Source organism: Halichoerus grypus, chromosome 4 (genome assembly GCF_964656455.1).
Source record: "Halichoerus grypus chromosome 4, mHalGry1.hap1.1, whole genome shotgun sequence".
NCBI classification, from domain to species: Eukaryota; Metazoa; Chordata; class Mammalia; order Carnivora; family Phocidae; genus Halichoerus; species Halichoerus grypus.
Window position 1 is genome coordinate 56,235,505 of NC_135715.1, and position 23,922 is coordinate 56,259,426.

A 23,922-nucleotide genomic window follows, 5' to 3' on the forward strand; every position below is an offset into this window, starting at 1 on the left:
AAATTGAAAAAATAATGGGAAATAATGCCCAACTAGAGAAAATACAGAAATGCAGAGGGAAAAAACAGCCTTTATTCCATAAGCCAAAGACCACCACTGTTAACACTTTGGTTTCTCTACGAACTACTAGCATCCTTTCTACGTTTAAGTTGTTTCTGAATTATGAGCTCTTCACGTATACCATTTAGTAGTTTTTAAAATTTATCAAAACCTAGATATTTCCTTCACGTATACCATTTAGTAGTTTTTAAAATTTATCAAAACCTAGATATTTCCTATTTTAAAATTTATCAAAACCTAGATATTTCCTCATGCCATTAAAATTTTTCAATAAATGCCCATTTTAATAACTGTCAGATATTGTACCTTATGTTATCATATCATAGTTTTCCTTTTTGGAAATACAGGCTGTTTCCAAATGTCCACTTAGCAAACATTCTTGAGTGAGCGTCTCGGAGCCCCCCTGAGCAGCCCAGCCTGCTGTCCTGGTCTGTGCGTTCATTGTCCACTGTTTGTCCGGGCTGTGCTCTCTTACCCGGAAGGTTGCTCCCTACCCTCTCTCCAAATCTCCTCACCTTGCAGCCGCTCAGGCTCCCGTTTGTCCTCTGCTTCAGCGTCTCTGGGAGCCAAGCCATTCTTGACCCCTTGGAATGAAGTTAGATTCTTTTCCTTGCTTTTTTTTTTTCTCCTGATGGTCATCTCACAACTAAGGCCTATACCATACTACACTGTAATCTCCTTTAACTTACCAATAGATCCAACTAGACTGGAGCTAAGCGCCCATGAGGATTGTGTGTTTCACTTCCACAGGTGCACACGTAGCCCCTAGCGGAGTATCCGACACCCAGTAAACACTCCGTTTGCACCATCTTAGCTGCACCAACAGCAGTGGATGCCTTTTCTACCCACGTTATTGTCAGCATTAAGCATTCTAATTTTTCATTCACAAAACTGATACTGTCCCATTTTTTTTTTTATGCAAGGCTGGTGTCATTTTGACTCTTCAGCCGTTGGTGGAGTTGAACCTCTTATTTGTAGCAAGTACTTTTCTACCCTAAACCCAGGCATCAATCGTAGAATGGGGCCCTCCCTCCCACTTCCAAAGATGGGAAATTCTCTTTGTGTAGCTTGAAACTCACCTCACTTAGGGCTGACGTAAATATTGTGAATGGTGTTGGGCATCTTTGGAGTTTCAGAACAGACCCCTCCTCCCACCTAAATAATAAGTATATGAAGGAAGATAATGGGCCCAGAGGATTGGAGAGACAAAGGCTAGGGTCTCAGAATGATGAAATGCCTCTGGGTGCCCTGACAGCTGGGCTAGCACCTGTTCTGGTATCCCCATGTCACATTACCTCTGCCCGTCCTTCCCTTTGCATGAGGTTAATGTGGTGGTCTTGTCCTAACACATGCCAGGAAATGGGCAAAACCACCCAAGCAGCTTCTTGCCCCACTTTTGCAAGTCTCACGTTGAGGGGGACCATTTCCTCTCTAGCCAAGGTGGAGAATGTTTGTTTAGCTTCCAAACTAAATTGTTCCACATCAGCAGGCTTTCATTCTTTCTTTTTTAGGGGGGTGAGGAGGTAGGGATAGAAGGAGTCCCTTTTTTAAAAATAATGTGCAAACTTAGATTTTTGTGATGACTGGTGTAGACCATCTAGAGTAAGAGTTACTTCATGGTCACTTGCTGTTCACAGGGCAAAATCAGTCTTTATAAAACATTGCTTCTACACCTAGATTGTTGGAGTCAGTCATACTTCTTGCTCCCTTTTTAAGGGAAGAAGGAAATATTAAAATTTAACAGTAAAGCTTTTAAATCTACCATGTAAAAATTAAAATGTGTGAATCCGATGTACCTGTTTTCCATCCCACACCTTAGAGGTGATCTGTAACCACAGTCAGCTCAACTGTGAGTGGCCCTTGATTGGGTCCTAAACATCCCACTATTTTTATGCTATTTACCTCTGTTGCCTCTTTGTTGTTTAACCCTTCACTTTGGTGGGAAGGAGATTAATTGGCCTGCTGAATTTAACCCTTCATATAGAAATATATTTGCTGATGGCAACAGGTGATGCTTATGGTGTATTTGTAGATGAACGAGAGCAGATTACACAAGAGTATGATCCCATAAAAACTGTCAGTATGCACGTGTGTATGTATACATACATATACACATACATATGTATGTAGAAATTTGCATGTATACACATACATATACACATGTATGCACACATGCAGAAATTCTGCTTATATAAACATCAGTGTTGTACATATGGTTATGTACATCTTTTTTTAAGACTTTATTTTAAGTAATCTCTGCATCCAACGTGGAGCTCGAACCCATAACCCCAAGATCAAGAGTTGCACGCTCTACCAACTGAGCCAGCCAGGTGCCCCATTTACTTACATCTTTACACACACATACACACACACACATATACAATGTCTAGAAGAATATAATCCAAAATCTTAATTTTTATCTCTAGGTGGATGTTTCTAGATGATATTTATTGTCTTCTCTTTGCTTATGTATTTTTTCCTCCAATGAACATGTATTAACTGTGGCATTTAGAAAGTTTAAAACTTAACCTGTTATTAAAATTATTTCTCTTTTAATAATACATTATTTCTGCACATTTGTATTTATAGCCCAAACTTAGCATGGCCAAATGCAGAAGAAATGTGGAAAACTTTTTGGAAGCATGCCGAAAATTAGGAGTACCAGAGGTAACGTCAAACTTAGTCCCAATAACTATGTTTTGGTGCAGATTTCATTTAATATATGTGTTTGAACCCACTGAATGGATGTACAGCTTTGCACATCCTTTTTATTCTCAGTCTTTCTTGAGGAATAATATGAAATAAGTTAATACAAAATTTAGTTTAAATTCCTTTGCAGGAATTAAACTAAACAAAATTTAGTTTAATTCCTTTGCAGTGAAATTAAAATGGCTTAAAGTGGTAGGGTCAATACTGAGGGAAAAGGGAATATAATTTCCTTAAGGTTTTGAAATAAACGCAAAATTTCAACCTGGAGAAAAACATGTAGTTGGCTTGATTCCCTACTTCAAGAACAGAAATTACTGTGGCTCCAGTGAGCCTTCTAGCAGGTTCCATAGGGTAGAATTTTGGAGCTGTTGGTTTTCCTTATCCACAGCTCTTAAGCAAAGCAGACCTGTAGTTGACTACTAATTTGTTGATTTTCATTCTGAATAGTTGCATTTTGGGTATGTGGATCAAAATAGTCAATGTTGAAAATATTATAATTATTGTTATTATTATAATTAAGCATTACCAATAATAATAACAATGTTTGTATGTTGCTTTATAATTTGTTCTCTGTTTGCAGTTCCATTTTCCCCATTAGTCCGCTGTAGACCCAATTGGCATTCCCTATAGCCAGCCCAACTATACTTGGCTACTTTTTCTTTCTCCCAAGCTAAGTCCCAGCCTCAGCCTCAGCCTGATAGCTAATTTGGGGCTTTTAAAGGACCTTGCTATTAGTAACAAAATGATTTCTTCGGGAGACAAAAGACAATCCACTCAGAATTTGGGGGTAAGTTGAGAAGTTTATCATCATTGTGATAAACAGAAATGGCCAGAAATTACATTTTTAAAATTTTTCTTCTATGTTTTCTAATATGCCAGAGATAAAGTAACTACAAACTCTGTCATGAAAATACTGTTTGTGAGTATGTGAAAGAATTATATTGTAATGTAATTCTACTCAGTGATAGGAGTTAGGTATTGGAATTGAGAAAGGCTTATTCTCCCTCCCTCCCATCTTCCTCTTTTTCCTTCCTTCCTGCCTTCCTTCCTTCTTCCTTCCCTCCCTCCCTCTATCCCTCCCTCCCTTCCTATCTTTTAGCTTGTTAAGTTTCAAAATTGAGTAAGGGGTTAGTGGTGCAATTTTTAATCGTATTTGAGGACAAGAAGAGAATTATTAAAGCATCATTACATCAGAACTATATCAACAAAGAAAAGCTTATAAATTCATGTTTAAAAAGAGTGTAATATTTATATAATGGACTAAATGTCTTTGTGATCAATCCAGATGTCTTTCAACAATGTTAATCTGTGTGTCTATATTACATGTGTATGTTTTAATATTGCATATACATTGTTGGCTTCAAATATTTAATTCCTATACACATACTATTTTTAATAATTGGACTCCATCATGGGCTAATAAGATTTCCATGTGTGAATCAAAACTATCGTACCAAGTTTCAGAAGATAAATTATTTGTGCCTGTGCTAGAAAGCACTGGTGAGTTATGACCTAGTCCCCTGTGATATTTTTTAAACTCATCAGAAAATTTTTTTGGCTTATGGTGATACAAAATGAAATGGAAATGGCCTTAACCAAGTGTTGTGAGTAAAGATTGGTGATTACAATTTTCTTTTAAAGTAGGGAAAAGGAAGTTAAATTACCATAATAGGCAGAGAAAAATGTATCATAATTTCTGAAATATGCCCCTAGCAATGTGCCCCCTTGCACTAATCAGCAATTCATAATTTCTGAGAAGATTGAGTTACAGGGAATAAATAATCTTTCCTGCCAGTGTCCCATTCAACTCTGCTTAGTAAAATATATTACTTAGGCTGTTTTTGAAAATTTTTTAAGATTGGAGGTGTCTTTCAAGTTTGCATCATGTATAATGGTGCATGTGTGGTTGTGTGCATGCTTGCGTGTGCATGTGTGTGTATACATACATATCCATCCTGATGGGTAATCCAATAGCATTTTACCAGGGACTAGAGTTACATTAAGCTTTTGGCTACTAGAAAAAGTCTGTTGGTTAGTTAGCAATTGAACTTCTTAACGAGACGTGTTAAAAGTGAGGAAGGGATATTCTAGTGGAAAACTAGAAATGCCGTTGGAAGGCAATTGGCAGATCTTCCTGGACGCACAGGGAGCTTGCTTTCATCTGAGAATGCACAAGGAATGCATGATGGGAAGTGAGGAAATCTTTTCATCTGGGCATATGATAGGAAGTTAGGGGAGGAGTGAAATGACTCCCTTCGCCTTAGATACACTTCTTTCACTTCTGAAGGGGGTTGATGTTTTAATGTATATGTGGCACACTACAATTAATTATTTACATTAAAAATAATTATATCACAAGCCTAAGTGCAGAAATTCTCCATTTATGATCAGGTATTTGAAAAGGCTCATACCAAAAAAAAAAAAAAAGAGAGAACCTGTACCCATTACATTTTCTTAATTGCATCACACCTCATATTTGGGTAACAAAATAGTCATTGATTTCCCAGTCACATAGTTAATTCCTCAATGTGTAAGCTTCTTCCTGCTTTCTTCTCCATCCATTGCTTATCTACTCACATACACTCATAAGTCACAGAGATCTTGAATTCTGTATTTTATAAGCTCAGTACTAATTGACAGTGATGAATCTTCCTGTAGAGACTGAAAAGTCACAGCTGTGCTCTAAGCCCTGCCTTTGGTGTCCTTCGTAATGGAATCACTGTTCGAAACACCAAGGCCAAGTCAGCCTCCGCAGCTTATATAATCTTGTCAGGTTCCTATGCGTGGAATGTGGTTGCTGAGCAGATTTAGTTGAGTTTTTACATGTAAAAGAATCTGAAGGGATGGAAGTAATTTTAAAATTGTTCAAATTGTTACAGTTTATTATATTTTCTTTAGAAGTCCCCGTGGACACAATCCCAGCTCTGTGCCTCGGGGTCGGTCAAGGTTCATGAAGCACTTTACTCTGCGCTTGGGTAGAGAGGTTCTGGTGTGGCTTACCTGTAAATGTGCCTTCTTCGACCTGGCTGTGGTCTGCGTATTTGCTGCAGGTTAGCATAGGTAGACAGGTTAAGGCCACTCCAGACCTCTGTGCGTTATTTGTGACGTTTGGGTGAGGCTGGGTCTATCCCCTTGGCTCCTCAGTCGGGGGAACAGACAGGATTTGGAACAGCAGCTGCTACTGATGGAAAGAAGATGACATCACAGAAAGACGTTAGTGATGGGGACCTGGAGAAATTCTGTTAGGATGACAGGAGAATTCCTTGCTATTAACTAAGAGGGACTTGGGATGAGGTAGAGGCTTGCTAATGAGAATGCCAAGGAAAGGTCCTTAAAAATGAACCAGAAGTAGCACTCGCCGGCAGGCAAGTTTCTTTCTCAGTGGAGGGGATGACATCCCTTCCAATAGTTATTTCAGCGCAGGTAATTTTCCTTCCTGCTCCCCATTTCGGGTGCGTTGGGGTTTTGGTTTGGGGACCAGTTCCTCCACTAAAGGGACATAACCGGAGTGAACATAACCTGGAAGGAGAAGAGTGAGTGGGTGAAGGGGATCTGTGAGCAGAGGGAGGGAATGCACGAGGTTTGGGGTCAATTATCCCTACTTGTGCTGTTAACTAGTTCTGTGCCCTGAGGCTAACTCCTTAAAAGTAGCAGCGGTTAACCTTTTATTGAGGACTTCTTATCTATGCATCATCTTAAATGCTTACCATGGAAGGTTGGAGGTAAATATTTTATTGCCATGCCCTGAGGAAATTAAAGGCCAGAGAGGTTAAACAATTTCCTAAGCTCACGTTCACAGCTGGTAGCTGCAGAGCTGGAGTTTGAACCTGGCTCTCTGTGACCGAGCTCCCCGATCTGCAGATTGCAGGTGTTGGACTTGAGCAGTAAATTCAAATCGTCTTCTTCAGAACCCTGGAGTCTTTCCAGTGACCAGCACGGGAGGTAGGGGAAAGCCAAGGGGGGAGACTACAGATCATTCTTGCCCCCTTGAATCCGCCAGAGCAGTTTCTCCTTTGTCCATAGCATATATTGGATTTCCAGCTAACATTTTCTTTGGGGGAAAAGGTATCCTACTGCTAAACATAGTTTGGAAATCATCGGACCCCTATGATTCCTCTGAGCTGTACGAGTCCGTTTAAGCTCATCTGTATCCTGCAGCTCCATAATTGCTTCCCCTGCTTGGGGGTGGGGGGTGGGGGCTGCTTAGCAGTCAAAGGAGTAACCGCAGGTGCATCATGGTGCCTTGGAAAATCTAGGGATTGGGTGATGGTGCCCACACCACCCAGAGCTCCTTGTGGTAATGATGCCAGTCGACAGACTGTGCAAGCTGTCTTTGACTTCTGGTGCAAGCATCACCTTGATCTTTTTTTTTTTAAGATTTTATTTATTTGATAGAGAGAGACACAGCGAGAGAGAACACAAGCAGGGGGAGTGGGAGAGGGAGAAGCAGGCTTCCCACTGAGCAGGGAGCCCGATGCTGGGCTCGATGTCAGGACCCTGGGATCATGACCTGAGCCGAAGGCAGACGCTTAACGACTGAGCCACTCAGGCGCCCCAACATCAACTTGATCTTGAAGACAGGCCTACCCTTGGTGGGCTTTCAAATTCTTGAGGATACATTCTTTGTGTCACCTGAGAATCTGACTTCGGTTAAGCCTTGGACTCATGAGGCTATTAATGGACATACTGAGGCTTCTTTTCTTGGCCTGTAAACTTGTTGTTGAAGATTCATGGTTGGCTATTGGGGGTTTCCAAATTGATTCAAATTTAGGGCAGTTTGGGGCTCTTATTAGTGTTGTTGCAGGTCAAAAGAAACTTCTGATTTATGAAGCATTAAAAGTATTAGAAAATAGATATTTTTTTGGTTCACCAGGGAAATTTTTCTACTCTGTTTTATATAAGTAGCTGTGGCCTCAGACCTCTGTAAGGAGCAAGGTCCTTAATTTAAGAGACTGCTCTCTTTAGAGGAGGAGGGAACTTAGACAAAATGCCCAGCCCTTCATAGTCATTACTGTCTGCAGAGGGAAAATAGAGAAGAGGATCCAGGGCAGCAGCTCCCCTAAGTGGTGGACACGTTGGGCCCCCGCTCGCCTGCCTGGACAGCACAGAGACCAGGGGCTTGCGGGACTGTAGGGGATCCCTCAGCTTCTGCATCAGCCAAATGGAGTTAAACATAAAATCCTAGAGAACATTCGGATTCTAACAATGATCATGTTGATATAAGTGGGTTATGTTGACATTATGGCTGAGTCTTCTTTCAATACCTTTCATATTTGCCTTTTGTTGGTTTTGTTTGGTTGGTTTTTTTTGTAATGAGGTACAGTATCTGAAAGTAACAGCAGTAACTTCCCTGCTTTAAGTGAGGGTTTAGGAAATGTGTAACTAATCTGAATTTTTTTTTTTAATCGACATACATTCTATAAATTGAAGCTGCTCTTTTTTGTTGTTGCTTTAATCTTGAGAACAGGAGAAATGAGTTCTTTCTCTTTGAGCTTTATGCCTCTCTTTTTCCCCCTAATCAGTAACTTTAGTGTCAATTTAAATCATAACTAATAAGTAATTTTGGGGGAGAGGATGAGATGATTATTACAAAATTTTATTTTCTACTTATATTGGTTAGTCTTGAGGTCGAATGACCAGAGGTGCAGACTGACACATTTACTACTTTATTAACAGCAGTTTTTAAATTCATAATTTATTAAAAAAGGTCAGTCTCTAGTATGTAAAATGAGGTACATTTCTTAAGAGGTAGTATGAGTTTACCATTGAGAATGTAAGACTCCTTTCCCGCCATGTGTCTCCTGCTGGCAGGGTCGTCTGTGGTCAGCAGTCTGACAGCCTTTCATATGTGTATTGTTGAGAATAAACCTTTTATTTTTTATTCTTTTTTAAAGATTTTATTTATTTATTTGTCAGAGAGAGAGAGTGCACAAGCAGGATCTCCACCGAGCAGGGAGCCCGATGCAGGACTCGATCCCAGGACCCCGGGATCATGACCTGAGCCGAAGGCAGACGCTTAACCAACTGAGCCACCCAGGCGTCCCAAGAATAAACATTTTAAAAGCAGCATCTTTAATTACAATTGTAGATAAAGTAGCTTACTGATATAACAGTTACTCTGTAAGTCCTTAAAATTGATTAGTTCTCATATATTTGGAGAAAATTCTGGAAACCCTTCGTTACCTCACTCCACCCCCACCAAATTATACCTGTCCGTCAGCACTTTAAATGTTCAGAATGACTATCAACATTCCTGAGCTTTGTTATCTTAGATTAAAAAAAAAAACTTTGTATGTTGACCTTAAAAATTAAAATTATATTTAAATAAACTGAATACATTCTAAATCTCCTAGAATTTAGACTGTGTGACACTCAGAACATTTATAAACCAGACCTTTTGCCTGATCTGTCTACATTTCTGTTTGCGTCCATAGTATTCAGGGAAGCTGGGCCAATCTTTAATAGTAAGTTTAGTCACACATTCTTGTGTTGACTCTAAGAGAACCAGTTAACCTCTGGCAATTGTGATTTCTGTTCTCTATAGTGAGAATTAGCATCCACACTTGCCTCTGAGGACTCTGAGTGTATTAACTGTGTTTTTCAAATGCCTTGCAATCATTACTAAGACTCTGTAATACAGAGTGAAATTTTGCCTCTTTAAATTTTCTTCCTTTTTAGCATTTTCCTATTTTAATTTTAAGATAAGAAATGTATAATCCCTAAGTCCCTCTCATTACGACTTTAATTTGGTAGGCACGAGGGTCAGAAAATTCCTTTCTCCCAGCGGTGTTAACCCTGGTTCTTATCCCAGCATCCCCGCAGGGGCTGCTCAAATGGGATGTGGGACAGAATCAGAGCGCCGGTCTGAGAGGGCCCCAGCAGCCCACACTCCCCACGTTATGGTGATTCCAATTTTTGCCTACCAGATGATCTTAGACCCATGCCTTTTCCTTTAGAGATCATGATTTAGTTTAAACCAACCACCATGGGCTGTGAGTCTAGGCCCTACCCACTTCAATCTGAATTAAGCCCAGAATGTGTGGCATCATGAAATTAATTCCAGGAGGAGAAGAAAGGTCTGTGTTGGCTACCCATGTGAGAAGTATGCTACTCCAAGAATCCGATTCAAGTTCTTTGACCACGTTGCTTGGGGAGCAGACCAGACATTTTCCATAGGGTCCCGGGAAGTGTATTAAAATACACACTGGAGGTAGAATGATTTGCTTTTAACATGGAAATACCCACTTTTGTGAAAATCACATTTCAGTTTGTGGATGCCTTCTGTCTTATGTCTACTTTGCTCAGATTTCAATCCGATTCAAGTTCTTTGACCACGTTGCTTGGGGAGCAGACCAGACATTTTCCATAGGGTCCCGGGAAGTGTATTAAAATACACACTGGAGGTAGAATGATTTGCTTTTAACATGGAAATACCCACTTTTGTGAAAATCACATTTCAGTTTGTGGATGCCTTCTGTCTTATGTCTGCTTTGCTCAGATTTCACTGGTTAAAGCACAACATTGCAATAGAAAATTCTTATTGCAATAAAAACTTCTTTCCTTAGCTGTTTCCCCATCCGCTTAGTCCTTGACCAGCGTCTCTCTCCCAGTGAAATCAAATCTCTGTGTAGCTGTTTTAATTCTTAGGAAAATAACAGTGGTAGTTTGATTCCTCCAAATCCACTGAGAAAAGATTCGTGATCTGAATAGATATAACATGACTTGATATCTTTAAAAAGCCTTTCCTTAACAGCAGCTTCTCTACCTTCATAAATTAAAATAAGAGCTGTTTTTAATCTTATTCATCCCACTTGCTGTGGTAGTATTCCTATTTATCTGAGGGCATCAAGCTAACTTCAGAGGATATAAGCAAGACAGCATCTCTATCTTAGAATCTTTGAGTGGCTCTGCGATTTGCATCTGCTTAGCAATGAGGCTAAAACAAAGGGTAAAACTGTAGCAAAGTATGTTATAAAATATCTATTACATATATTTTAAATACTTTGCCAATTTTGAAATAAAGCTGCATTTATGAAATACAAGTATTTTCAATCCTTGTTTAATCTGGACACAAAACTACTTCTCTTTCTTATTGACATGTCCATTATAACCACTGTTAATGTTAAGCTGTGGTCATTTCCAGTTCAGGAACGCAGTGAATCAGGAAACGGTTTGCTTCCTGACAGCAACAGATATTCAGAGGCACTCAGAAGAGCTGTGCCCCACCGTTACCTGTTTAGTGGTGAAGAAATTTACATAACAGCCCCATGCGGGCCTGTACTTTTATGCTAACTGCACATCTGAGAAACCTCCTCTAGACTTTGGTTTATTTGTGGCTGCAAAACCACGAAATTTAATGTACTTTCTGACATATGTAGGAACATACTTAAAAGCAGCATTCCCCAGAGTTTACCAGTAACCCCAAAACAAACAAACAAAAAAATAAGGTGTACGTATTACCTTTCAGAGAGGAATGCTTGATATTCATTCAGTCTTCACAAACCAGGCTGAAGAATACATTGAGAATAGTGAGGACAGGTGGGGATTCAACTTGGAAGTTTATATTCTTCCCTTAGGTAAGGTTAGGTCCTGAATGTCCCTAGCCAAAAGCTCTTATTTTTATGCCACTGGTGAGCACATGATTCCACTTAAACATTAAAACTGTTTCGATGCCGGAATGGCCTAGTAATTGCAGAACATGCTATTCCTTAGTAGTGGCATTGTGGGTGGAGGATTTCTTTGCACTGTTTGCAGAAAACACGTTGGGTATGCTACTTTTCTTTTGTAATGGATTAAAAAAAAAAATCTTTGATGGTGGAGTGGGTTTTTACCTGCTTGAAATAAGGGGTTACTCTTGCCATTTGCTAGTAACCAGAAATGCGTGTATTTTTAATTGTATGCACTGTCTCTTTCTGTTCTAATGGCTGCCCACGGAATAGGCCGACCTCTGCTCTTCGTATGACATCCTGCAGTCGGACTTTCATCACGTTCGAAAGACTGTTGACACTCTCCTGGCACTTGGGGAGAAACCCCCACAACCAACTTCTGCCCTCCGCTCCAGGGACCTTATAAGCTTCTGTCTTGTCCATATTCTCTTTATAGTGCTAATCTATGTCACTTACCACTGGAATGCTCTGTCCGCATAACGTCTGCATGTGCATCCAAACACTCTGCTATGTCACCTTGATCTATCGCAGGGTCCTTCCTCCATTTGAGCCTTTGCCTGGCCAACTTCCATCCCCGTCATCTCTTTAGTAATCTCTGGAGTTTTGAAGCCGGACATTACGAGTCAGATTTTTCCCAAAGCACAAATAATTTCTCTCCCTTACTGAAAAAACAGCAACAAGTGTGTCCAAACCTCACGCTTTCTCATTCACATAGTGCTAGCAGCAGTGCTATGCAGTTCTTCTCTCTCTCCCAGGGAGCTTCGTTGCCCTTGGTAGAGCGGAAGAAGATTCCAGAACAGGAGCAGAGGGGATTTAGGATATGGAAATCTTTCCTTTGGGTCAGTGTTGAATCCTAATTCAGGACTCGGTAATTGAGGTGTAGAAGGGCCACCTTGCAGAGAGGACAGAAAACTGGCATTTGGCTCCCAATTTGGCCTATAAAAGTCTTTAATATTGACCAACTTGAAAAATACCATGGGCAAATGACTGCTTTGCTGGCCATGCAGTTGGATTCCTCCCTGTTTCCTGCCATGGGAGCGGTGAGGGGCACCAGGGAGGGTTGCCGCCCACCCCTACCCTGAGGGAGCCCCTCTGCCCCACAGCATGAGACCTAGCTGGGCAGCTGGGGAAGGAGCGTCCATTGCTGTTAGAGCGCCATCTGGAGGATTTGCTTGCACATCACTTTGCGCATATTTTTACTTTTTGCTCCTTGTTAGGTCTATTCTGAACTCCTAGAAAAGCATTTTCCAGAAGGGATTTCTATTTTTAAATAATGGAATGGGTCGTTTTCCTTTTTTGCTACATCACATCATAACTGCAGGTCAAGAATGTGATGAATTTGACTGTATTTGCTTTCAAATAAAGCCATGAGTCATGGAACATTCTTGGTCCTAATACTTGGGTTACTATGGCAGAAGCCAACAATAAGATTGCTCTTGTTTTAGAAGAATGTAGTTTCCCTAATGGTCTGAAAATTCCATTTAACCTTTGATTTCCAGTGACATTAGCAAGCTGCTTCTATCCTTTAAGCAAGCTTACAAGATTATATGTTAACTATATCCGCTTTTTGAGCAGTGTGATCAGTTTGTAACTAAAAGAAAAAAAAAAAAACATTAGAATCCTGTCTAGGCCAAGATATTTCTGGTTCTGGGATGTCTTTTTATACTATGAGAATGCCCTCCTCCACGGTTCAGACAGCTTCCCCTAGGCTTCACTTTACATCTGGTTGCCAAATACTATTTCTTAAATTTGGGAGATGATGATGTTAACTTCCTCAAGATAATTTCTAATTTACTGAGTTGTGAAGAGTCTACATCGATGGCTACTAAGAAGATAATTTTATTTTTCTGAATGCTTCCATGAATCCAGGGGACTTGAGAATATGCAAAACCCACATGGTTAGAAGAGTATATTTATAAATATTCTTTGTTGCTGAATTAGATTTTCTAACAGGAAACATTCTTTACATGAAAATACCTTGAGTTAGCTGAGCTTTTCCCTCCTGATTATGTGTTGATTGGTGAAATACAGGGTATGTGGAAGTTCCCTAATTAACCTCAGTTGTGTATAAATAACCCACAGATGTACTGAACTGCTTGTGGGACTATGTTGTCCCCTTCAATCTGTGACACAATAAAAGCCCTTTGTGCAAAGTCAAATGAGCACCCTGAGCCATAAGTTGTTTAATAAACACATTTCGGGTGATTATTCCAGGTTTTTATCAGCCCATCGATGCACTGATTTGTGCCCACCCAGAGCAGCTCTCTGCCATCTCCATCCGGCTCTGCAGTGCACTGAGGCTTCCCTTAATGATCACTGTTTGGGTGTCTTTTTTTTTCTTCTTTGGGAGGAGTGGGGGGGGAAAAGGGAAGAAGAGAGATGACTTACACGGTGGCACTTGAAAGAAAATTCTATCAATAAAAACTGAGTAGAGCAATCACGTGAGATCAGATTTAATTTTCAGTGCTGACTTGACATCATTCTCAGGCTATGTTCGTATTTCAGTTCTGGCATCAAAGGATTCTTTGGATGCATTTTCATTTCTCAGGTCATTAATGTATCTGTAACCTAATGTGCCGCTCCTCTTGGGATCTGTGGGATGGGTTTTTTTTTTTTTTTTTTTTTTTTAATCAAGTGGCATGGTAACTAGCAGAACACAATTAATTTAGCCCTTTAGGCAAAACTTGGAATGAACGGTCTTGCCCATTGTCAAGCTGTTCATTTCTATTCAGAATATTAAGCCTCTCCATGGTTCTTCCCCGAGGTACCCACACACCAACTCATATGCCCGCGTGAGGCCTGCCATTACAGCGTGACATGCTTGTCGTCTGAGAGGTGGGCAGGGACTTGGCTGTGTGATTTATATGTGCATCTTAAATCTCCTTCCTCACACAAGAAAGACCATTTTCCCAGTACTTGCAGTGCCTGATAAAAGGAACCAATTGTTTATTTCTGTTCTCTCTTTGAGATAGAAAGATTTATGTGAAAGAGAAGGTTCTCTTTCTCCAGGTCCTCCAGTTGGTGGCAGCTCACCACTCAGTCTCAGAATTTCCACAGTATGTCACAACTAATGTGTCTACTCGTTCCCTCTATTTACGGATTTGTGAGTCACGTGTGGCTCGCTGTTCGGGGCAAGACACTTACGGAATCGGGCTGGTGGGGAGGGGCCCTGCAGAACTCAAAAGTAAGACAACTGAGTAGGAATTTCCTCAATGAGAATAGGTTTAAAAAAAAAAGTCACTCGATACCCTGATACCATTTTTTTGTGAGTAAGAAATTAAATTCAGTGCCTGGTGGCTAGGGTTCTCTCTCTAAAATCCATGCTGTTCTATAAGGACAAGATGTCCTAAGGACAAAGGCTGTTGCCCCTTACCAGGTAAAGTACTGGACAATGGATTAAAATTTCAGGAGCCTGAAGTGGTTTTGGAGTAAACGAAACATATTTTAATACCATTTTATTTCAGGAGATTTGGGTTTAAAGTTAGGCTTCAGATTTTGAAATTAGTTCTCAATAAACAATCAGTTATATGTAGAATGTGCACTTTTTTCTTCTTTGAGACTGTCAGAGTCCATTCCTTGGCTTTTCAGTGTGACTTTCTTTGTGCTTGTGTTCATTTATTCATTCCTCAAATATGGAATGAGCAGTCTTTGAGTAAGCCTTTGTGGTAGACCTTGGGGATACATGACCCTGTCTTCAGAAATCTTGCAGTCTGGACCAGGAGTCAGCAACATTTTTCTGTCGAGTACCAGATTATAAATATCGTAGGCTTTGTGGTCTATGCAGTCTACATTACAACTACTCCGTTCTGCTGGTGCAGCCTGAAAGCAGCCGTCGATGACTCGTCAGTGAATGGACGTGGCTGTGTTCCAGTAAAACTTTATTTACAAAAACAGGCTGTGGACTGACTAGGCCCGCAGGCAGTGGGTTTTGGACCCCTAACCTAGCAGACAAATAAGATGCAATTCAGGGTGACACAAGATTCTGCAAAGCACGCGGCAGGGGACCGGACCCTGATGGGGAACAGGGAATCTGCGAAGCCTTTCTGGAACTGTGATGTTTACACGGAGACCTGAAAGGTGTGTAGGAATAGCCAGGGGAGGAGGGTGCAGGTTAGGGACGTGAGAAAGGGGGCAGATACGTGTGGAGAATGATGTATGCCCGAGGGAGGAAGCACTTGACGGTGGCAGGGCTGGAAGGCAGAGACTCCCATGGAGAGCGACAGGACACCGTCTCGGTCTGTAGGAGTGTGACGTGGTCTCTGCTTTATACGGGAGGTGACCGCCCCTCAGAACGCTCAGGTGGCAGAACTTGAAGCTCTCTCACGTGAAGATCATGCAGACAGTTCTGCTTTAAGTTCAGTCACTTCGGCGCCAGGAATGTGCATTTGAGAAACAGGCTGGACGATATGAACTATGCGGACATAGATGACTTCTTCTTAGTCTAGCAGCTGGGCCTGGAAGGAGGTGCGTGGCTGTTTGGGAGCACAAGGAACTATAGAAGGAGGAGAGCCAGGCAGCGATGCTCCCGCGAGGCGTCTTCCTCTGGGATGAGAGGTCTGTTGCTCTCCCTGAAGAGAAGCCCAGCAAGCCAAGTCGCCGAGCTAACGCCTGTCCCCAAATTGAGGGTTCTGTGACCCCCCCACCTGATCTTGAACTTGGTGGGGCTTCCCAGGATAGGACTCCAGGGGTCTAGAGGCCTCTGCCTGTCCCAGGGGCACAGGTGCAACATACCCACCTACGGATGAAGGTAAAATTTATGGGCAACAGCACGATGTTGTGGAAAGAGCCCCTGCCGGGAGAGGAGACGCATGGTCAAATCCTGCTTCCAGTAGTTACCAGCTGTGGGACTTTAACAAAGTTGCTAAAGCTCTCTACATCTCAGTTTTGTCATTTGTAAAACAGAGGTATTCTATCCGCCTGACACAGCTGTCCTAGAGAAGTAAGCACTGCAGATCTATAGCGTTGGCACCGAGCATGGTGGAGGGGCCCCGGGAATCTTTCTGAGTCAGCGTTTAGTGTTTATGGCTTGCCTGCGTTTTCCAGCCCTGTTTGCCCAGTCACCCAACTCTTTTTCTTTTTCCCCCAACTATTTATTTATATTATTATCCTTAAGTTACATGGAAGCAACCAAGCAGTTCTGCCCCATTTCAGGGAAAGTTTCCAATCAACACCAATTACGTGGTGACAAATAACTAGGAACGGTGACATCTTTGGGTCACGACTGACAAGGAAGGATGGGCTCCGGTGCTAGGGTTCATCTCCAGCAAGAATATGGCACAGCGGCCCGAACAAGCCACACTAACACGGAACCTTCAGCGCTGGTCACGAAGTCGGATCTCTTCCCTGAAGCTAGCAAATCAAGTGAAATAACTGGGTTTAAAGAACTTTTTTTTTTTTTTTTAAATGAAGCCCAAATAAGTTTAAAAACCATGCTCTTGACACATTTTCCTTTCAAAATTTACATAAAACACGCTTTTTCACTCTAATAGCCCAGATTTTTTTTCCTCATATAGCCCATCGTGTAGCTAGTCAGATAGACTATTCTGCCTCAAGATGTAAACATAGGGGGGAAAAAATTAACGGCATGTGAGGGAACCTTACTGATTCCACCATCGGAGAAGCAACACAAAGCACGAGTTCTTCAGAGGGGTTCGGAAGCATGACATTTATGTAAGATACTCCTTTATGACTCTGCCCTGTGCTTTAAAAGGAAACAGAACAGTGGTGCCACATTCTCAAGGAAAGCCGCTAGGCTCCTCTAACAAGGAAATAAATTTAAATGCATTTAAAGTCAGTGTGAATGTACAGTATCTCTGCTTTAAATCCCTTTTATCCAGGTTTAGGTGGTGGCCCTTCTCTGTCACTTCTGATCCAGTTATGAATGTACAGCAGTTCCTTCCCTATCCCAACTTCTGGGTCACTTCCAGGACCCTCCCCAGTGCCCCTGGCCTATGCAGTGGCAGGACTAGTGCGGTGGGAGATGGCCTTCCGGCCCTCCTTGCTACCCTCCTCATTTCCGGCAGGCTCCCCTCGCTCGGCCTGTCAAGCAGTGCCTCAGCTCATCATTCCTATCAGGTTTCATCCCAGTCCTGTGATAAAATAACCAGAACTGCTGTGTTTTTATGTTTCTGTTACCTTAGACCAGTCTTTGTAGGCACCTCCGAGCCCATCCAAGTAATCTGAGGGCACTTCTGGGTTTCTTCAGGGCATCTGAATGAAAGGAGAAGGACAGGAAGGAAGTGAGAAGTAGCTTTTTATGTCTTCTGTGTACTTCTCATTGTCAGCTGTGAGGGTGGAAGCGAGACTCCTGGACTCTGCATCTGGTTTAGGAGTGAGGAGACCAGGAAGGTGAGGAATGCCAGTTGGAAAACTAAAGGGCTGGGAGAGAGGATGACCTTAAGCTAGCTCAGTCTGAGTCTGTGTTGTCTCCAGAAGTCCTATCAGTGGGAGGTTGAGACCTCAGTACTTTCCCCTCCCTGTCTCTCTGGAGCCCCCCTCCCAACCATGGCCTCTAGCTTGGAGCCTTGGAGCCAGCACTCCTCACAGGGACTGGCGCAGCCGTTAATAGGGCCATGTTGCATCTCAAGCAAGACTTAGTTTAGGGCACGTAGCCCCATAAAAGCCATGTTGTACACAGAGTTTAGACCCTGTGGAAATATTCGTACTTGAATTCAGGAACATTTAGGACCAAATATAAGTAAACACTGTGGTCAAGAAGCAGAGTGTCTTTCAAAATGCCTTGCTTGTGTGCATCCTTTTAAGATTTCTATTTGTGTTCTTCACGCAGTGTTCTTTTGATCCGTTACTGCTTTTCTCAATGATTTATTAAACCAACGTGTCATATAAAACCCTTTGTAATTTGATGCAAATACTTTTGTTAGAGTTTGTTTATCTTTTAATTAATTTGTTTTTTTTAAGATTTTATTTATTTATTTGACAGAGAGAGCACAAGCAGGGGGAGCAGCAGGCAGAGGGAGAAGCAGGCTCCCCGCTGAGCAGGGAGCCTGATGCGGGGCTCGATCCTAGGACCCTGGGATCATGACCTGAGCCCAAGGCAGACGCTTAACCAACTGAGCCACCCAGGTGCCCCAGTTTGGGGTTTTTTTGACACATGGAAGCTTTAAACTTTAAGGCAATCAATTGTTTTTATCTTCTATGATTTTTCTATCATTTTTTAACTTAGAAAATTCTCCATTCATTTATAAGAGAAAATGCTAACTATTCATCTCTGTTTTATTAGGAGAGATGTTCATTTAACTCTTTAATTCATTTCAAATTGATTTTAGCATATGGTGTAAATACGAGACCTTTTTTTTCCCCAAGTAATGTCTCGTACCAGGAGCTTAACCATAATAGTGACCATTTGTAATTTCCTGTGAAGCCCGATGTCAACCTGGGTGCTGTGGAGATCATAAGAATGGGGTAAACATACCCCTGCCCCTGTGGAACCAGCCTTAGCAACGAAATGCCAGATTGAGGTGCTTTCACAAGCCCGTGACAGTGGCTTCAGGAAAGGATCTACCCTGACGTCTGGCTGTGGCCCATCCTGGCTTCGTGCCCACCTGGCACAGAGCCCCCCATTCTTTCTCAGGTTGACATGTGGCTGCTAAGTTGGCAAGCAGCATAACCCGGAATGCCCACCGACTATGCCATTGGCAAGATCATCTTATTATGGTACAGAGCAGACACGGGAAATAATGGGTAGAATTGTGTTCTAAAGAATCCGTTGTCCTATGTTGATGTGGGGCCGTTTCTTCAGACCTGGTGCCAGACACAGAGTCTGAGATACTTTGCATTTACCACAAGTTAGGGAAGGAGGAGGGATAGGGGTAATAAGGTGATCGAGAGCGTGTAGGAAAATGACATTTTCAGATGGTGGAACAACTTACTGGAGATGTCATTGCGTGTCCTTCGAAGATCTTTCTAAGAGCAGAACGCCTGTGTCTGTGGTAATTTCTGGAGAGCTCTGCACTCGAGGCAGCAGGAAGATCTGGTTCCTCAAGCAAGAGTCCCATGAGATGAAGCAGAAATGTCCAAGACCCTGATTGGCCTCATGGTAAACACTCCGTCCACCGCCTGGGGTGTGGCCACATCCCCTTTAAACTGTCCTTAAAAACAGCCGTCATTGGGCTTGTGGAGAACATACCGGGATCCGGTAGGCAAGAGGGAGTGTTTGCTGCGGAGTCTTTCCCTAGTCAAGGAGACATGTTCTGCAAGGAGAGTCCCCTCATTCCCAGAGCCAAATGACAAAGGTGTGAAATTATTTTACTGTGTTCTTTTGTAAACTGTTTGGTTGAGCATGCAAGGTTCTCCACATAAGGAGTGATTTGCGTTGGTTGTTTTCCTTGACTTGTATGTACCGGCCATTTTCCAAGAGCAAAAATTCAACCTGAGAAAGTAACAGGACATTTGTGTCTTTGACCGTTTTATGACAGAGTCCTAAAAGGGAGACTGTTGAAGGCTGTGGTTAAAATTACTTATTTACAAGGCCGTTCGTAAACCATGAAGAAAGGATAGCAAGTCCACCAGCAATACCTCCATTTCAGAGATCACAGCAAATAAAATCAAGGTTTATGGTCAGTAGAACGGTACATGGTCTGTGTAAATGAGTGTCCTAGTTTCTTCGAAATGTGTGAGAGGCTATGTGCATTTTACTTTATAAGAATGTTATTCTTGGTGTTTGGTTTCCCCCTGACTATGTAGCTCAGTTATTTAGAATAAAGCTTTTTTTTTTTTAATGTTTAGATCTATTGCATATTCTAAGATGCTTGGGAGACTTTCTGGAACAGCCCTCACTTGTGAAAAATCGGTATTTTCTCTGCAAACACAGAAAAGATCTTTGCCAGCGGGTGGAAAGCAAGGGAGGGAGCACAGTCTGAGGTGATCAGACAGGCACATGTCAGAGCTCAGCTGAACTCCTGTCACTGGTGTCCTCTAAGATTTTATGATTATGTTTTCGGTCATCTAAAAATTGACGCTGTGTTCTTCTTCCTTTTAGGAAAAACTGTGTCTACCCCATCACATCCTTGAAGAGAAAGGCCTGGTCAAAGTGGGCATTACCGTTCAAGCGTTACTAGATGTAACGGTAACGAAGACTCTGTTCACATGAAACCAGCTCCTCCCCTTGGGGTCGGTTCAGACTCTCCTCTCATCCGAAGTCCTGGACTCTGCTCTCAGCACCTGCTCCTCCTGCCCTCCCGCTCACTGCCTGTCAGTTCCCTGGCTCTGGTTGCATTGAAGGGAGGACAGAAGGGAAGATTGTCCGCCTTCCAGAACTGACTTCCATTGTTAAGATAGGAAAGATATTTACCTTAAAGCCAGTGAGGGAACTGCCAGTGAAGAGCTGAGCAGCACGTCAATGCCTTTTACGACCTCCTTCATCCCTTCCACGCTCACCTACTGCCATTACCAACACACCAAGCACAACCGTTTTGCAACAAGATGCATTTGTTTTATTCAAACCAAACTTCTTGTGTATTCAGTGGGGGGAGGGGGACACAATCAGGTTTCTCACCACCAAATTTTTTAAGACATTTCTTGAGACCATTGCCTTTTAAAAAACTATTTTCGACATACAAAATATTTATATAAATATTATTTATTAGTGAGTTGTTATTCATCCTTTGGATGCAAATTGTAAATTAGGAAACTATTTTATTACTGCTTTTTTGTGGTTAAACACTTTATTTTAATATTATAAATATTGAATTATTTTCTATCCTCTTTGGTGTGCAGTAGTTCTAGGTCTCAGTAATCATGTATTCTGGTGTATGTGACTCAGCAAAAAAAAAAAGAAAATTTAAGCCAAAAACAGGTGCTTCTGGGACAAGAACTGTTTTCTGGGGAGGCATTATTTACACTTCGGTTTATGGAACATGGTTTTATTTATATTTCTGCATTCCATCCAGTTTCCTACATTCCAGCAGCCCTGTTGTCCTCTCACATAACAAACCGACTGAAATCAAGAGAGCACCCCAAAGTTATTTGTAAATAGCTGTGATGAAGAAAAAAAAAGGCATATTAAACTTGAAGATGAAATGTGAACAATTATTTTTTTGGATTCAGACTTATTTTGCTATGCACAAAACATTCACGTTTTAACACAAAGAACTCGTAAGTGTTAGCTTCATGTGTCTTGAAGTATAATTTTGCACTGTAACTTGGCTAATGAGAGAAAGTCTAGCACCAAAGGTAGATGATAAGGAAATGGTCTAGGTAAGTAGAGATAAGAAAAAGCCTGTTGTTTGACCAAAAAGCTTTTGTAAGGACAGCTTTGACGGAGTGAGCAAGAATGGCACATGGCACATGGGACATGGATCAGGCGACCAGCCCTTCTCACAACTGCCAGCCTGTCTTAAAAGAGAAAATGATTCCGAGAGGCAGACGTGCTCATCTCATTGTAATTTAGTCGGCGGCTTCCCTAAAACGCTGCAGGAGTCACGGCCTCTGGTGTGAAACCACGGGAATGCGTCCCCCACTGGTGGGGGCAGCGGCCTGTTAGGCCAACGCAGGCTTAGGAGCGGGCTCGGGAAGGGCTGTTGGGAGACGGAGTAGCCTAGGAAGGAGGAAGTTCAGGCAAAACACGGCTAGAGAAGAGCCAGCAAAGGAAAGGGACCTGTGCTGGCTTAAGGCGTCACGGACACGCTTCCACGCGTGGCCATTGGCCCCGCAGAGAGCCCGCTCGTTCGTCTTTCAGTCTCGCGAAGGCCGACTGCAGCCTCACTTCCGTGAGAAGCCGCTGTAAGTGTTCAGTGCCCCCCATCCTCACGGCAGATACCCAGGTGGGCGCCGTGAGGATGGGGGGCACTGAACTCCGACGCCCGTCGGTCAATGCCACGGCTGCCCACTGCGGGGGGCGAGATGGGGGCGGTTACTGGAAACGGTCATTTGGATTGGCAGCTAGCAGTTATTTCCTGTCAAATGTACTGTGCACTTTAACCTAACGTAAAATCTATTTTAATATGTTCCTGTACTGCACAAATACCTGTTCTGTCAAATAGCGTCATGATGTAAAAGAGAAAGGCGTTTTGGGCAAAGAGCGTATTCAAGGTCAACAACGTGCCAAGGTCGATATGGAAATAGGAATTCAGATTGCCGCACCTTGACGGGCATTCAGAACGCAGAGTCCTAAAATATTTTTTTTTTACGTGTATATATGGCAAACATGAAGCTCTGTAATCCTTGTTCTGAGAGACTTTTTTCCCCCCAAAATTAAAATATTTCTTTTGATACTAATCTTCAGTATTCTTCTTAAAGTTGGCTGTATAATACAAATGACGTCAATATTTTGTGCAATGGCTTTTTTTTCCCTTTTAAATGCAGTCCGTGTATGGCTACGTAACGTCTTCAAGATCCTTGTACACTGTTTATATGTGCAATAAAACGGGCATGGTCAGCTGAGAGTACCGGAAGTGGACAGAATGTACACAGTGCAAATATCCTTTCTTTTATTAAGTAACAGCCATTAAAACTTTGAATTTGTACAAACCATCTTCTGCCTGACTTACCCATCTGATACGAAGGTTGACCATAGTCACAAAAGAAATCCTAGGGTGTCGTTGCTGAAATAGACTGTAGCAATTATCTAGCATATATATATATGAGTGTGTGTGCGTCTGTAATATATATATTTTCCAACCATTTTTTTTTTTTTCCAAACTAAAATCTTCCCTGGAAGCACAGAACATATAGCAGTTATAAGCAGAGTTGCTGTGGTGAGGGGGAGAAGGGGTGTAGACTCAGGACCCTCCACCTGTCCCTTGGGTGGCAGCTCCAGAAGAGGTCACTGAGGAAGCCTGAAGGCTGTGTGGTGCGTGTTGGAGAACCACAGGATCTGGTCCTTTCTCCTCAGCTGCCCCCCATGGGATCTGACTCGCAGAGAGCGAAGTGGCCGCCATGATTACGCCTCCCATGAATCTAGGCTGGGGTTTTTCCCACACGTGCAGCCTACCTCTGGTAGAAGAGCAGCTACTTGGAGGAATTCAAGTGAAAACAACACGTGAGACCAACAGCCTAAGTAAGCAGAGACCAGGGTCAGGGCCTCTCCATTTAAGATCCGTTCCTACCGAGTTGAGAAAACCAATGCATGGCCAACGGTGTTCCGATGGGGAATGCTGTTCCTGTGCCGAACCTCGAATTCTTAGGTATCTTAGTCTACTACATGTCGCACAAGTCTAGCACTCACAGACACTTTGCACTGTAAGTTGGCTGGAGCACCTGGGGAACGTGTGAAGGGCAAGCGAAGGGGAGGCCACAGGAGCAGAGCGCTGGTGGGGGGGACCTGGCGGGGGAGCACACTTGGCACTGGGGGCATCCATGCGGTTCAGCCATATGGCATTGGCTGCAGTGGGGGACTGTCCCAGAGACCAAGTTCTGGCCAACGGTTGCCTCGGGGGCTTCCCACTTCTTCCTGGGGGAGTCCGAGACATCCGGGCAGCAATGACCCCATTGGGGCTGGTTATCTAACGTCCTGGAGGTCAGCTAGCAG

General features: G+C 42.5%; 1 protein-coding gene across 7 annotated transcripts in view; it reads left to right on the forward strand.

The window, feature by feature from the left end:
* Nucleotides 1-22,925, forward strand: part of LRCH1 (leucine rich repeats and calponin homology domain containing 1) — a 192,259-nt gene extending 169,334 nt beyond the window's left edge. For 2 of the 7 annotated variants that reach the window (XM_078070362.1, XM_078070364.1), the window contains 2 exons: nucleotides 2,650-2,727; nucleotides 20,434-22,925. In XM_078070362.1, coding sequence (XP_077926488.1) covers nucleotides 2,650-2,727; nucleotides 20,434-20,544 — 189 coding nt within the window. In that variant the 3' untranslated portion in view covers nucleotides 20,545-22,925. Of the gene's footprint in view, nucleotides 1-2,649; nucleotides 2,728-3,439; nucleotides 3,581-8,685; nucleotides 9,158-11,708; nucleotides 14,918-20,433 lie in introns of those variants that run through there. The other 5 variants (XM_078070358.1, XM_078070360.1, XM_078070361.1 and 2 more) reach the window with 5 other exon arrangements.
* The last annotated feature ends 997 nt before the right edge of the window (nucleotides 22,926-23,922 follow it).